This window comes from Tachypleus tridentatus, chromosome 13, assembly GCF_004210375.1.
Source record: "Tachypleus tridentatus isolate NWPU-2018 chromosome 13, ASM421037v1, whole genome shotgun sequence".
NCBI lineage: Eukaryota > Metazoa > Arthropoda > Merostomata > Xiphosura > Limulidae > Tachypleus > Tachypleus tridentatus.
Window position 1 is genome coordinate 143029610 of NC_134837.1, and position 16575 is coordinate 143046184.

General features: G+C 34.5%; 1 protein-coding gene and 1 pseudogene across 1 annotated transcript in view; both read right to left on the bottom strand.

The window, feature by feature from the left end:
• Nucleotides 1-16575, bottom strand: part of LOC143240563 (reelin-like) — a 161122-nt gene that overhangs the window by 114088 nt on the left and 30459 nt on the right. Inside the window, exons 14-16 of the mRNA XM_076483209.1 lie at nt 14942-15051; nt 14046-14109; nt 6385-6499 (exon numbers count right to left, since the gene is read on the bottom strand). Coding sequence (XP_076339324.1) covers nt 6385-6499; nt 14046-14109; nt 14942-15051 — 289 coding nt within the window. The remainder of the gene's footprint in view (nt 1-6384; nt 6500-14045; nt 14110-14941; nt 15052-16575) is intronic.
• Nucleotides 7016-7886, bottom strand: LOC143240564 (uncharacterized; annotated as a pseudogene).

The window sequence follows — 16575 nt, forward strand, 5'->3', positions numbered from 1 at the left end:
CTTGCGATTTTTCTTGTACCCCAAACTCAAGAGACCTTTGAAAGGAAGAAGATTTGAGACGATTCCCGAGATTAAGGCAAATGCGACGAAGGAGCTGGAGGACATTACAAAAGAAGCGTACCAGGACTGTTTCAACAAGTGGAAACACCGTTGGGATACGTGTGTTCGTTGGGGAGGAGAGTACTTTGAAGGGGTCCCAGACCTGTAACTTCTAAATAAAGTACATTTTGTTTTATGACGTCAGTCCGCGTATTTTTTGAACAGCCCTCGTATAGTATTTCTTGACACTGGTGTAGAATCTGATCAGGTCCAGGTCCTTTTCATATTTAACAATGTATTCCTTGGCTGCATTTCCAACAGAAACTGCCTCATCAGATTTGTGTAAGGATTCATTGTTATAGTCAAGTTCAGTGATGTTGCCTTCAAGATATTCTGGCTTGATGTATCTGATGTATGTATTTTTAACTTGTGTAATCAGAGTTTTATGCATAATGTGCATGCAAGGTTCTTCTCTTTGCAACATCAAATTGGCTTGCTCAAATAGAGGAATTGCAGACTGAAGAAAAAGACAAAATAACAAGTTCATTTTGTTGTCCAAGAAAACTGTTAACTTATCTAACTTGCTCTGCTCATCACTTCTCTTGGTTACTTCCTTGCTAGCTTTTGTTTTCTTCTCTTTTTTCATTTATTGTCTCTTATTTAGTTCAATGTCAGACTGCCTAAACATATATTGAGTTATATCAAATGTTTCTTTGTCTGCTTTTGGATACTGTTGTTTTGTGTCCCTGTGTGGTTGGGAGGGTGTCTTGATTGTGTCCCTGTGTGGCTGAGAGAATATCCTGATTGTTAAGTCTTGCTGCCTCACTGATCTGCACTTTTGGATCCTTTTGAATCTAGTTTTTCCTTTTCACAGTGAAAATACTTCTTCAATGGCTTCCACATGTCCAATATTCTGTTGAGGCACAACCCAAATGATAGCCATCTTGTGTTAACAAATTGTAGAATTTTTCTTGTTTCTTTGTCATACAATCCTTGAAACTCTTTGAAATGTTGTTTTCTGCTAGTACTTTTGTCCAGAAAATATATCAATATATCAGTAACTGGGCAGGGTAGTTCTCTGGAAGCTTTCTGGGCAGCAATATTCATGAGGTGACAGGCACAGCCCACGAAGTAAATGCTAGGCTGTCGTCTTGAGATGTGTCCCATCACACCTTTACCTATACCAGACATAACCGAGGCACTGTCTGAAGAAATACTAAGACAGTTTTCCCATGGAATTTTCCTCTTTGTCAGTTTGTGGTCCAAAAGCTTGAAAATATTCTCTCCCGTTGAAGCTTCTTTCCATTCCACCATTGTCAAAAGAGAACAAACAATTTTTCCAAGCAAAGGGTCAAGACATCGTACAACCACTGGATACAGTTTGAGTCATCCATGTCTGTGGATCCATCTGTGACTAAACTGTAAACACTGTTAGTGAGTATGCTTGAAATCATTTTGTCATCTCCACAACCCAACATTTGTACAATGGCTGTAGTTTTGGTTCTGGCACAGCCATATTTTTTCGCTATATGAGAGTCTGGGAACATTTTTTTGAATAGATGTCCTGCATGATCGGCTACAGCTAGGGGTAAATTCTGAGCAATGACGAATTGTGTGAACATCACTTCTGAATTTATGGTTTCATATTTTGAATTCTTACTCATAAATGTCGTTATCTGCATTGTTTTTGTCTTCACTTCAGCCTTTTGTTGGTGAGATGCCAATTTTGTATGTCTGGTACAATTGTTTATCATGCCATGTACCACAGAAAAATTGATGTCACAAACTGCACAAAATGCATGACTGTCACTGACTTTTGATGCAATGACCAGATATTTTGCACTATACTCTTTCCTAAATTTTTTATTCACAGTTTTAGTCCATTTAGATTTGCCAGAAACAAGACAATCTGGTGAACGAGGCCTCTTTTTTTCCATCTTGTGAACGATCGCATTGGTGTTTCTATGCTGCTTAGAAAACAAGAAATACCCATCTATGTGAGCGCAGATTGGCTGACAAGCACTGGTGACATAACTATGAATTCCCCCATGTACCCAGTATGGAGAAACACTGCACTCAAACTAGACGTCAGAGATACAAATATTTTTTTATTATTTCAAGCACAAACATGATTATCGCAAGTAGCTATTTGGACTATGTCTTTTATTTATTATCAAAATTCATTTGTATCTCACTAGAAATTTCCTTTTAACCCCTTTCGAGCCCTAGGGGAAAAATTTATCACTTTATTATATAGGCCTATATAATACATAATAATTTGGGAGTTGCAACAAGTCGTAATATTTGTCTGTATGAGCATATAGTCGTAATGTATACACTAAAATCATAATGATCATGCTCAAATCTTAATGGTTGGCATCTCTGAGTCGCATGGGGGAGTACAATCTGGGACAGGCAAACTTATGAAACAATTCTATCATAAGGACAAACTTAAAAGTGATCTTGTGGAACACTCCATCTCTGTACTGTGCACTGTGTGGTTACGGAATTATAACATACAAGTCAACACGGCTTGACAGTGTGGATTTGAACAGTTAAAGAAATACCTTGTCAAGCACCACTGACCACAGAGTGGGATTCAAACAAAGAGCATTAATAAAAGGGAAGATGGCCCCTGAAAAGGAAAAATAAGAAAAAATAACATACCCAGTCAAAGCCTCTTTGAATTCTGATATTCTATAATTGCTGGAGGCAGAAGACAATAACCAAAAGAAGAAGGATACAGCATATTGATGCAAATAGTGAGAGATGAACATCTCATGGGTAGTCCACATGCCTCCAAAGGACAATAAAGATGAAATGCTAATGAAAATTTAAGGTGTTAAATTGGGTGAGAAGACACTTTGAACAAAGTACAGGAGGAAGATGATAAAGAGAAAGAAGGCAATCAAATGAAGAATAGAAACCAACTGACAAAAGGGGGAGGAGAAAGAACACAGAAACAGAGAACAGTTGCCAAGGAACAAAGAGAAGGAAACAAATACCACATAAAAAAGTAATGCAGACATATAACAGAGAAGAGCACATACAATGCATAGAATCATATTCAGAAATGGGAATATCAAATGGAAGAAAGGGAAAGAGGCTAAACAGAGGAGTTACCATCATAGATAACCCAACTGTTAGGGAGGAAAAACGACTCATAGAACTGAACAAGGAGTGTCAAGAATGAAAAAATTTACCAAGAAAAAAAGGAAAATTTGAGGACAGATAAATATGTAGATTCAGTTCTGGCTTAAAAACTGGTAGCCAGAGCAAGAATATGAGGAACTGGAAACCAAAGCCAAGGCAATTTTTGGTTTACAGATGTAGCAAAAGCTTCAATGTGAGGAATACCCCACTGAAATCAAGACCACTGGAAGAGGAAAGGATAGACATAATTCTGTCACATAAATGGACAAGAATCTAATCCATGACAAAAGCAAAAGCACCTGGAACATGACGTGCAGTGATAGGAATATCAAGCATATAAGCCCAAAAAGAAGATCCAACAGACGAATACAGAAGGATAGAGAATAAATGCTGCCCTGGTGAATGAGATAAGTAACTACTGAAGAAAAGTTGGAATGAATCATTACCAGACAATTTCTGGCTTAGTGGAGGAAATGAATCAAAAAACAACCTACAGTGAGAATTTCCAGGATGTTGATAGGAGAAGACCTCTTGGGTACAAACCAAAAATCCCACATATTCCAGTTGATCAAGCCTGGTCCACCATTCCCAAATGGATTCATCCATGAGATGTGAAAAACTAGATGAGAAGGAGGAAGCAAGACACCCACCAATGTGTAAGTCATATCTAACCACCAATGCTGATTGAAGAGAAGGGAAGGAGGAAAGATAATAAGAATTGACAAAGAATCCCTGCAAAATTCAAACAAAGTTGAAGAGGATAAGGGAAGGCCTGATTGAAATGTGTGTAAAAAAGAAAAACACTCAAATGGACAAGATACTGAAGTGATCACAGTAAGAACTTCTAAAATTTAAGTGTGGACCAAAGAAAGAGGAATGCATAAACTGAAACCATATCAGTGATAGAAGAATGCTTTGAATGCCAATCAAAACATACAGGGTCAAAGCAAGTCTATAGTGCAGTGAGCTAAAGAAAGAAATCACCTCATGAAGAATAAACTGAAGAGAGTGTCATGAGTGATGAAATATCAAGATATTCAAATAAGCACTTGTGACAATCCTATTTGCCATTGATAAACCTAGAGATAAAGCATTCCTAATAGATGAAAAACGACTCCAAAGTGAGGTTGGGCAGGTTGAAAATTAGAATGATGCAGGATAAACCTAGTACAGGTTGCCAGTCTCTTTTTGCATGAGGATAACAAGCATACTGGAATAAAAACCTGGAGAAAGATTAAGAATAGATACAATAACCAGCAGAGAAAGAACCTCTTGCATTGCCTTAGATAAAACCCCAAGCAACAGGGAAGGAAAAGAGTGCTAGAGACAAAGGAGGTGAGGAAAGACAAATCCCTCTGATAAAATTCAATGAGCTCATGAAACTGTTACGAAAGATTGCCAAAGGTAATAAAATAATATCGACAAGTTCTCACTAGACCAGAATCTTCTCATTAGCTGATGATACTGTTGGGGACATGCAAATAAATGCTTAATAAAATAATGAGATGAAGAATCCCACAAAGAGGAACAGGGACAGGAAAAGAATAAGGGTGTGTCATGGCTCCAACCCCGACAAACATGCAACTAAAAATAGAAAGGGTCTGGTGTTGAGTCACAGATAACAGATGAGATTCCAGTCTCAGATACATGATTGAAAACATATTACCAAAGAAAATACAGAAATTTTGAAAGGAAAGAAGAGGCAAAATTACCAGAACAAGATTGCACTGTGACCCCCCCCCCCAAAAAAAAAATGCAATTTCAGTAAAACCATGTGTGTAAAGTGAGGGGCTAAAATGACAAACAAGCTAACATGGATGTAATATGGAATCACAAAATTGGATAAAACATGTCTGAGAAATCATATTAACAAATGTCATACTAGGTCTAATTGATTTTGCTGGACATGTAGGAAAAAACATGGCAAATTTAGTGATGTAAAAATACTATCAAAACCTTAATTGGCCTGAAAAGGTTGGTTCATTCAGGATGATTAGTGAGGTAATTCAGGAGAAGAAGATTGGCCCGTATGATGAACAATTTTGTAATGAAATGATAACAGAAGAAATCTAACAGCCTGTGAAAATAGTACTAAAGGTATAACACCCAAAATTGGAACATTAACCACAGAATTCATTCTAGAAACACATAAATCAAGCAACACAAATATGAAAATGTGAGAAAAAAAATTAAAGGCTGAGAAATTAAGTTAAATTACTTCTTCAAATGTAAAGAAAAAAGTAATGAAAAAATCACATTTCTGAAACTAAACTATTAAAATGATGATTCACAAGAATAACACCAAAAGAACATAAGTAACTGTGGGAACATAAGTAATGCCAAATTAGAAGCAATTGTTTGGAAGGAATTAAAGTGGAAATTGAATTCATCATGACAGTATATCACACTCTTATTGGTGAAGGGTTGAAGCATGATGATTTACATGAGAGACACATTGGAATTAGTTAATTCCAAATGAGGGAAGATAGCTTGTGGTATGCTTACAAAAATGTTTTTGCACATGGAGTGAAGCACTAAATGATTAGAACTGTTTATGGGAGAGGAGGTAATAAATTGTATTGGAATGATGATTTGTTAACTTTTCAATGTACATTTGTTAATTTTATATAAATAAGCCATGCAATTATTTAAGCTATATTTCATATCAAATTGTTTCCAGTTTTATATGTACCCAGTTTTACACAATTTTTTTTTGGCAGAAGCACACCTCCAGACTTCCATAGCATTAGTATAATTTGTATAATGTGTTGGTTTTTGTTCTCAAAAATTAGAACCCCCTTTTAAACATCCTGTGGATAAACTTGAAACTAACTCTAGGTTTTGAAAAATAAAATTGTTAATTTACAAATTTCAAAAACATATCCAAATAGTCAATATTGTGTAAGAAATTCTGTAATAACAATAAAACAGATCTCACATCTGTGTAAAGATTTGATAGAAGTTGTCTTATTTAGAACTAGTTAAGATCAAGAAATAAACTGTTCTTTTAAATAATCTTTGAAAGATTATTCACAAGGTATAGAAAATACTGAAATAAAAATATATTTTATTTTTCTTGAAGTATATACGTACCTCTCTATCCATGAATGATCAGAAAATACAGTTACATAGCACTTCACTGATTAAAAAAACTTCTTGTACTGTAATATAAGTACATATTTTTTTAAATACCTTTATTACATTCACTGTAGGTTTTAAGGTTGGAGTAGAAAATGTCTCAGAAAATTCAGTGGGATATTGTACTGCTGGAATTTCACAATTACTTCCAGAAAATCCAAAGTCACACCTGAAAAGGTTGCCAAATAACGTTACAAAGCTAATTTATGTAAGATATCCATAATTAATAAATAAAAGGTAAATCACAAAAGGAAAACCAAACATTTTGTTCATATATTCTATAAACTTCAATACCTCCACTTCAAAATTTAGACAACACTTGAAGCAAGCATCTTTCTGAAGAAACGTTTTATTTTGGGTCACCAATACAACTGAATCTACATATACAGTTTATTAGGAATCCATGGATCCTTTGACTTTTGATCAAACAGTGCATTCTAATCATTATAGGTGGAAGTATAAAAGAAGTAAATTTAGTTATCTGCTAGCTTGATTTTCAGTTTCATTCTTAACATATACCTTGCTCTCACTGGAATGCTACATTGTAAAACACAAGCTTTACGATAAGGAAGGAAATTACACTTATCACTGTTGATATGTGTTTATTCATTAACTACACATGTACAAAAAAAAACACCTAACTACAGGTGGCAGCACTTATTTCAATATTCTTAACACTCCCACTTAATTTTAAGTTTTACACAAAATTACAATTACTGTCAATAATCTTAGAGTTATTCTAAATGTTTTCCAATTACTTTCAATTTATCATTATAATCGTCACTTTATCTGGTTCATTTATCCATTGGTGCCAGCTCAACAATATCTCTGAACCCTTCAAATGCATTTCTTGCAAGTGATTTTGTAAGAATGTCAGCAGTCATACTGTTTGTGGGACAATATTCCAGTTTTACTGATCCATTCTGCACATATTCATGAATGAGGTGGTAACGAATATCAATATGTTTTGTTCTTGCATGACCTACTGGATTCTGTGCCATTGCGATTGTTCCTTGGTTATCTTCCATGATACGAACAGGGTCATCAACTTCGGAACCTATTTCTTGCAGTAGTCTTCTTAACCATACTGTTTCCTGTGTTGCAAGACTCAAGGCTATATACTCTGCCTCTGAGGTGGACAAGGCCACCATGGACTGCTTTTTGCTAATCCAACTTACAGCTGCTCCTGCTTGAATGAAGATATTTCCTGATGTGGACTTCCTATCATCCAGGTCTCCAGCAAAATCTGCATCTGAGTAACCAGTAATGACGTCTTCTGGTGCTTTTTCAAACTTGAGACTAAGATCAACTGTTCCTTTCAAGTAACGTAGAATTCTCTTTGCTGCTATCAAAGGTGCTGTGTTGGGCTGAGCACAATATTTCGATATTGCTCCCACTGCATATGCAATATCTGGTCTTGTTCCCATTGCAGCATACAGAAGGCTGCCTACCAACGACTGGTACAAACTGCAGTCAACCTGAGTGCTAACACCATCATCCTTTTGCAGTTTCACATTTACATCCGATGGAGTTACAACTGCCTTACACTCAGTCATTCAAAATTTCACCAGCATAGTTTAGATATACTGTCTTTGATTTAACCATACACAGCCATTCTTTTCATCCTGAACAATACTGAGTCCAAGGATGTAATGGAGCTTTCCAAGGTCTTTCATGCAGAATTTTTTATTCAGTGCTTCCTTTATAGTGATTATTTCGTCATCACTATCAGTAACCATAATAATATCATCCACATATGCTGCAACTATTGTTAGATTTTCACCCTTCCGTATGTAAACACATGGATCTGATGAACTCTGAACAAATTCCAGTTCCATCATCTGTTCATGAAATGATTTGTTCCAACAGCGTGATGACTGTTTTAATCCATACAGTGATTTTTTCAGTTTGCACACAAGGTTTTCCTTCCATGGAACAGCATAGTCTTCTGGTTCTTCCATGTATATATCTTCATCAAGATTTCCATTCAGAAATGCAGTTATAACATCCATCTGGTGATTTTTCAAGTTGTTCTGCACAGCAAATGCAATCAAGGAGCGAATTGATGCATAGCGCACCACTGGGGAGAAGGTTTCCTCGTAATCCAGACCATAATTCTGCGAGTAACCTTTGGCCACCAGTCTACTCTTGAACCTCTCTTCATTTCCAGTATTTCCATACTTAACATTGAATACCCACTTACAACCTATAGGTTTTCTTTCAACTGGTAATTCCACCAGATCCCAGGTGCCATTTTCTTGTAAAGACTCAAATTCCAGATCTGTGGCTGACTTCCACTCCTTTGCATTGTCACTTGACATTGCTTCACTTAATGTGCTTGGCTCTAACATACTGCATAAGTTTGCAGTGTGACACTCTGATTCATTTGCTGCTGCCATATCAGCATACTCATCATATCCATAGAAGATGGGGGTTTCCCGTTTCTTGCTGGTCATTCAGCTTTATGGTCATGCAGCTTGGTCCACTTGATGAAATATACTCATTTGTCACAGGCTCTTGACCAAATTCTGTTTCATTAAAGATAGCATCTCGCCGTATGAAAATCTTCCTGGATTTTTCATCATACAGTCGATATTCCTACGTGCAGTTATCATATCCAATGAAACGTACCTTCATAGACTTCATGTCTAATTTCTGTCTTGGCGCATCTGGCACATGTGCATATGTAAGACATCCGAACACTTTCATGTGTTCTACATCTGGTTTCTTCCCATACCATCTCTCATATGGCATACTATCATCTTTTACTGCTGATGTGGATACTCTGTTACCCACATATGCTGCAGTAGCTACAGCTTCCACCCAGTACATTCTTGGTGACTTTTGTAAGATATCCATCTTTAATGAATAAAAGGTAAATCACAAAAGGGAAACCAAACATTTTGTTCATATATTCTATAAACTTCAATACCTCCATTTCAAAATTTAGACCACACTTGAAGTAAGCATCTTTCTGAAGAAACTTTTTATTTTGGGTCACCAAACAACTGAATCTACATATACAGTTTATTAGGAATCCATGGATCCTTTGATTTTTGTTCAAACAGAGCATTCTAATCATTATAAGTGGAAGTATAAAAGAAGTAAATTTAGTTATCTGCTAGCTTGATTTTCAGTTTCATTCTTAACACATACCTTGCTGTCACTGAAATGCTGCATTATAAAACACAAGAATTACGATAAGGTAACTTAGCATGTGACAGCATGCTTCTTGCTGATTCCACAATAGTTCTGTTCCTTCTCTTAGCAACACCATTTTGTTCTGGACAATAAGCTACTGACATCTCATGATGAATGCCTCTTGACTTCAAATATTGCTGGAACTCATTTGACATATATTCTCCGCCATTATCTGTGCGCAGGGTTTTTATGCACTCTCAAGATTCATTTGAGAACAACTTGTCAAATTCTATGAATTTCTCAAAGACTTCTGTTTCAAGAAATACACTGTACAGCATCTTGAGTAATCATCAATAAATGTAACAAAGTACTTGCTATCTCCAATAGATGGAGCTTGCATAAGACAACAGACATCACTGTGTACCAGTTGTAGTCTTCCCTTTGATCTGATTTCTCCCACTGACTTAAATGGCTTCCTTTGCATTTTACCTTCAGTGCATCCCTCACAGAAACTGGCTTCATCAGACTTCTGGAATTTGATTTCACTCCTGACAAGCTTCTGTAACTGTAAAACACTGACATGCCCTAGTCGTTGATGCCATATATCCAAGCCATTCATGCTGCTGTTTGAGGCCACTGAGGCATTCTCAATAACATTGGTCTTATAGTCCAGTTGGTATAGACCATCATTCTTTCTTGTACCCATGCCATGGAGTTGTCCTGATGTAACAGCGATTAACTCCAAACTGCACAATATTTCCTTTTTCAGTAGCAGCTCCTAATGAAAATAGATTGCTAGCTAATTTTGGTATATGAAGGACACTCTGCATTGTGACATGCTTTGAATTACTGACTTTAAATGTCATTTCTAGTTTACAGTTTCCAACTCCAAGAGCTTCAACAGTTCTTCCATCACCAATCCTAACTTGCTGAGGTGTGCTAAACTTGTGATAATTTGATAATATGTATCTCTGGTGTGTCATATGCCTAGATGCACCAGAATCCACCAACCATTCCACATTTCCTATTCCTTTATCCTGGTTTGTTACAAAGGCAACACCATTGTTTCCATCAGTATAATCTTCTGCCACATTTATATCCACATTCTTAGCTTTGTGGACCATTTCCTTCAGTGTTGGACAATTGCATTTTATATGTCTCTCTCTGCCACACTTTTAACACTTGAAGCTGTTACCCCTTTTCTTTATTTCTTGTGTTCCATGTTGTTTGAAGTTGCTGCAAGTGGCTAATGCAGTTGATGATGTTTCATTCAATGTGGTCTTTTTCTTCTTTTGTTTTTCATTAATCAGTGCCTGTTGCACAAATTCTAATAAGATATCATCAATTTTGGTTTCCAGGACTGTTATAATTGTATCATAGCTAGCTGGCAAACTACCAAGTAAGGTAAGAATCTCATCTTCTTCTGCTATTTCCACTCCAACCGCAGCAAGCTGATCCGTTAATTCCTTCATTTGTTTCAAATGTTCCTGGACCATCATGCTTTCTTTCATCTCACATTGAAAATACTTCTTTTTCAGGAATAGTTTATTGGCTAGTGTGTTCCTATCAATGTGAGCATGCAGTACATTCCATGTTTCCTTAGGAGTTGTGTATGAGGTGACAAGATAGAGCTGTGCACCTTGAATATTCAGAACAATTGTTGACATCTGCCCTTGTTTGATCATTGGCTGTCTCTGCTAATACCTCTGTTTCAGTCACATGGTCCCATAGGCCTTTTCCTCTCAATAAATGTTCCATTTGAAATTTCTAAGTGGCCAAATTATTTTCTCCCAACTTATCAACTGATATTTCACTTCCATTGTCAAACTATTTCAACCACAACTGTGATATTCCTCTCTTTGATTTAGATCTATTTCTCCCTTTGTATGACTTGAGAAAATAGAGTGTCAATCAATATTTTACTGACAGTTTATCTTGGTTTTTCACAATGGCTTCCAAACAAAGGAAACGAATGACCCAGCACTTGTGATAAAGTATCCATATAAATCCTGTGCCATCCAACAAAAACTGTCATCCAAAACTGTTCTACAGTAATCCTCAGTATCTCCTGGATTACTTGTACTAACAATTTTAAAACAGTTTCATCTGTTTAAGCACTATTAGAGCATTCCCGGGCACATAACCTGTTGATATGTTTATTCATTGACTACACAAGTACAAAAAAAACAAGAAACCTAACTACAGGTGGGAGCACTTATCTCAATATTCTTAACAATCACTGCAAACAAAAAAAGCATGATCAGTAATATAAAAAGGAAAGTTAGAAGATTATTATGGAAGCAATATGAAAACACAATGATGGAAGAGAAAAACAGTACTGATGATATGAAAGTTCCATTGTCTTCAGAAGACATAGCTTGTTAAACTGAGATTAATATATTTTTCGCTTTATAAATATTCACTGGTTAAGATGACCAACTATAAAAAGACAGAAATCATACCACAGGCTGACTGATGATGGATCAATAGCTACTAATGTTTGATTCATTGATTCTTCCATAGGAAGTTTTTCTTTATAACTTGTTGAGAGTTGTAGCAAAAGAGTGCCTCTTGAAACAAATTCATGAAGAAACAACACTGTGTGTTAAGTTGGCTTGATTTAGTGCAGAGTTACATAATGGGCTAACTGGGTTAAGTATGCTATATTAAAACAGTTCTAAATGAGTAAGTCATGTGACAAATAGAACCAATATATAGTCATAATTGAATGGTTTTACATTATTTGACATTTTGTAGGTTGTGTGATATAATAGAAAACTGATCACTTTTGAGAAGGATATGTAATAGCCTTCTTGGATGGAAAACATTCATACACTCAGGTCATAAAGATGTGTTCAGATCAGGGAATTAAAACTTCAAAGATAGTGTTACTCCTTGTTCATAATAGCATTGGTAACAAAGGAATATTGATCAGCTTGGGATACCAGATCTTCCAGAAAAAAATCTGCACCAAGATGTACTCCAACCACAGTACATAAGGTCAAAGTTTTATAGCAAATGATAATCCAAGAACATGAAGGTTAGTGCAGTAGCTATTCATATGACATAGGTAACAGTATGCAATATGACTAAGAAGGATCTCCATCTGAAAACAAGGCCAACAGATAAGACTTCTAGACATACGTTCAATTCAACTTCTATCAGCAGTGGAATAAAATCCGTATTCAAGCTATTCCACATAAAGGCTTACCAATTATAGTTTCTCTGGATTTCTGTGAAATCAGACTGTTGTAACAGACATTGGGAAACCACAGTCCTGATATATTAGATGGGTTATGCAAGACCTGCATGAAGGAGTGGTGTGCATAAATGACAGCTTCGCATAGGTATCTTTTATAATGAAAACTATGTTAAATTGTTATCGTCAAGATGCAAAGTTATCAAACAAAGCATGACTTAATGGAGTGACATGGGCTTTAAAAACACAGTGATGATCTTGAATAATTTCAATTTTATATATTAAAACTTCTTGAACAAGGAAATACTAAATCTGGTAAAGGGAGACTGCAAACTGAGACAGGTTTTGTAAACTTGAAAAGAAGTAAAAATAATGTGAAAGTTATTAATGTGACAGACCGTATGGTAAGATAAAAGGCAATGTAAACTATCAAAGGAAATAACAAGTAAAAGTTTCATCCACTAATGAAATAAAGTCTATAAAATGAAGAGAGTACAGACTCATTATGTGTAAATCTAAGTCTCAAAATGATGCATCCTTCTTATTATTTACAGGTTTTGTAAAAACCAACAAGATTTTAGTAGGAACCAACCTAAGATTTACTTTATGCTAAATATGAGGAAATCTCTTCCAATGGATAAAGTGGCTTGGAAAAAAAAAAAACACACTAGATATTTGGTACTAGTCACCAAATGTTGTAGCTTATACAACATGAAATTTAGAAATAAGCATAAGAAAATATATAAATGATGAGGAATAAAAATACACTGTACCCATAAAGGAGAATGACATCACAGAAACTGTTCACATTCTTGACACCTTATTCATTTCCATACAACTTTAAAAATCATACATGAAAAGTGGATACTTGCAAAAAGAGACATTAAAAAAATGTAGAAAACATAGAATGGATATTAGCAGAAAGAGGTCTATGAAATAAATGTGAAAAGACGTCAACTAGAGTATGTCATGCATTCTTGACAGTTTTCGTTTAATCAAGCAATGCTCCTACAAATGTTGAAACATCAGCAAAATATTTCCAAACTAGATTACCATGTTTTGTCTACTTTGATAAAATGATAGCCCATGTAAAAACATTTAATGATGACTAGAAGGTTCCTACCAAACTAGAAACATAAATCTTAAAACTTAAACCAAAGACATGCAAACAGTCTTATGAGCAAGTGTACTTTCTGTGGTAGTGGGAAAATGATGGTTACAGATCTAATAGTGTTATTGAGTACAGAACCTTGTAATGTTAAGAACTCAGATTCATTAAATTCACAAAGCGTCTTCATATGTAACTGTACTGTATTTTCTGAAGGCATAACAAGCTTCTAGTTTGATAATTGCAACCAAAAGATATATTACTTACATACAGCCAGTCTTGGAACATTTTCCATGCCCTAGACATCCATTTGGACAGTAACCTATGAACACTGTAAAAAATAATAGTGTGTAACAACTGTGTTTACTTTATGTTGGTGTATTTTGTAAACTTGTGAATGAAAGCAAAAGAAAATATATTACATCAACTGTGCTAAATCTTCTGTCTTTAGTGTTTATGAAACCTTTTGCATAACACCAGCACCCATCAGGCCATCTATCATATAAAAGACATAGTAGAGGCCTAGGTGCTATTCGCATATGAATATTGGTTTTCGTGAAAACCAATTAATTTACAAATCAGATTTTCATGGAAGAATTAATAACACATTGTTTATTTTATCTGAGTATTTTCTTACACTGAGTATTTTTATTATTTTAATTGAACTAACTTTACTGTCATTTTCAAGAACTGGAAAACTAATTAGAAGTAGGTCAACTACCTACAGCATCAACAAAAGAAAACTGCATAAATAATTTTAAGAAACCAAGAGTGACATTAAAGAAAAATTTAAGATGTCAACCACACTACAGCTACCACTACCAGTGCCAGTGAAGCCTTTTGATTAACATCACATTTGTAACAACACACAAGAACACCGATCAATGTTTCAAGAAAATTTCCTTTTAGTGTATTCACTCTGAATTTCTAGTAATTTAAAACAGTGAACTTTCCACTTAAGTAAATATTAACAATTAACATTGTGTTTTTACACAATATTTTCATAATTTTTCAATTTTCAGATCACATTTTATGATCTGATAATAAGAAGATTTTCAATGCTTCAAAGATAAACAAAATCATATTTACAATACAATGACAGCTTTTCTTCACTTTAAACAAGTAAAGCATTTTAAAGATATAACTGTAAGAACAATACTAACCATTATCGACTGCCCAGTTTGAATTTTCAAATTTTCCCATTTGACGAACACAAAATCTTACTGTATTTCCTAAAGCAGGATAAGGCAGTGGAAAGGTGACACGAGTCCAGCTGAATAAAAGAAACAACAATTTCTTGAATAACACAAGCAGTAAAATATGCATTATTGGTTATTTTAAAAATAAAATGGTTGTCAATAACTTTCAATATCAACAATACATATGATAAAATAAAATTATCCAGTTACAATGAGAAAATATAATAATGACTCTTGAAACTAATAATAAAGACTTGACACATTTTGATAGCTACCTAAATAACGTATTGTCCTTACTGTGGTTTAGGTATGTGTGTGTATGACAGTTACCAGATAAATAAGGCAATAAAACCCTTCAGTTGTATGTGGAATGTCAACAAAATAATTTTTAATACAACAAGCTTCATTAATTTTGGAAAAAATTATATACATTTGTACATGTTATGTACACACAACTGTTTCATTTAAATTTAATACAAGAATACTGTTTAATTTATATCATGTGAGTGCTATAGTAACTTTTACTTAAGTAACTTTTTATGAATAATTTATTGTATAGTTCAATTATTATGATTTGATTTAATATTACTCAAACGAATGAATTTTTCTCATTGCTTTAAATAATTTGTTCATAGTACGTAGAAGGTTCTAGGTCTCTGTCAGGCAATATATAGCCAACCAAGTAAGTGATAGTAAGGAAGTTAGTGAAAGTAAAGTTAAACTGCATGTGAGTTTCGCCATAACAGGCAATTTCTAAAGTGAGCTTCACAGCTTATATTGTAATAACAGTGACAGAGGAGAATAATTTGTCTTGTTAAAGGGTTATTTTAAAATTACTGAACCCACCTGTGTGGACTTTGATGAAAAATAGACAATTATTTAGAGCTCTGGATACAACTGTTATAGTGGAGATTTTGAAGTGAGTATCACAGTCTTCTACTGTAATAATAGAAAAAGAGGAAAATAATTTGTCTTTTCAAAGAATGTTCTAAAGTAATTGAACCCACCTGTGAGGACTTTGATGAAAAAGAGACAATTATTTCAAGTATTGGATACAACTGTGATAATCAAGAGTGTAACGAAATTCTGTATACATGTTTCACTTGTATGTCTATATTATTTTAAAAGAAGTGGATTGTGTGCTGTTTGTTTTTTGTTGAAATTTACTGCCAACAAGTCAGGCACCTATGTAACGAATCTGGCCCTGTACAAAATCTGACAGTACAAAACTTTTGAAGGTATACCTACTTCATTAACAAAGGTGGTGTGTTTATGTTCTAAATAACATTTTTTCTAATATCCTTCTGACTCCCAGCTATAAGTGTGATTGAAATTTCCAAAAAAAAAACAATTTTATCATCAAGATTTTCTTACTATTTAAAGAAATGTTTAATATAATGCACTTTATTTTCATCAAATATCTGTTATTAACTTCTAGAGATGCTTTCATGTGTAACTGAATGATTAAATTCACAGATATGTCAAATTATTCTTATGAATATTACTTTTACTTAAAGTATTGTTTAATTAGAAACATATGAAAGTCAATTCAGTGAATAGCATATTAAATTTCTAAACTAAAAAAGAATTTAAGAGGG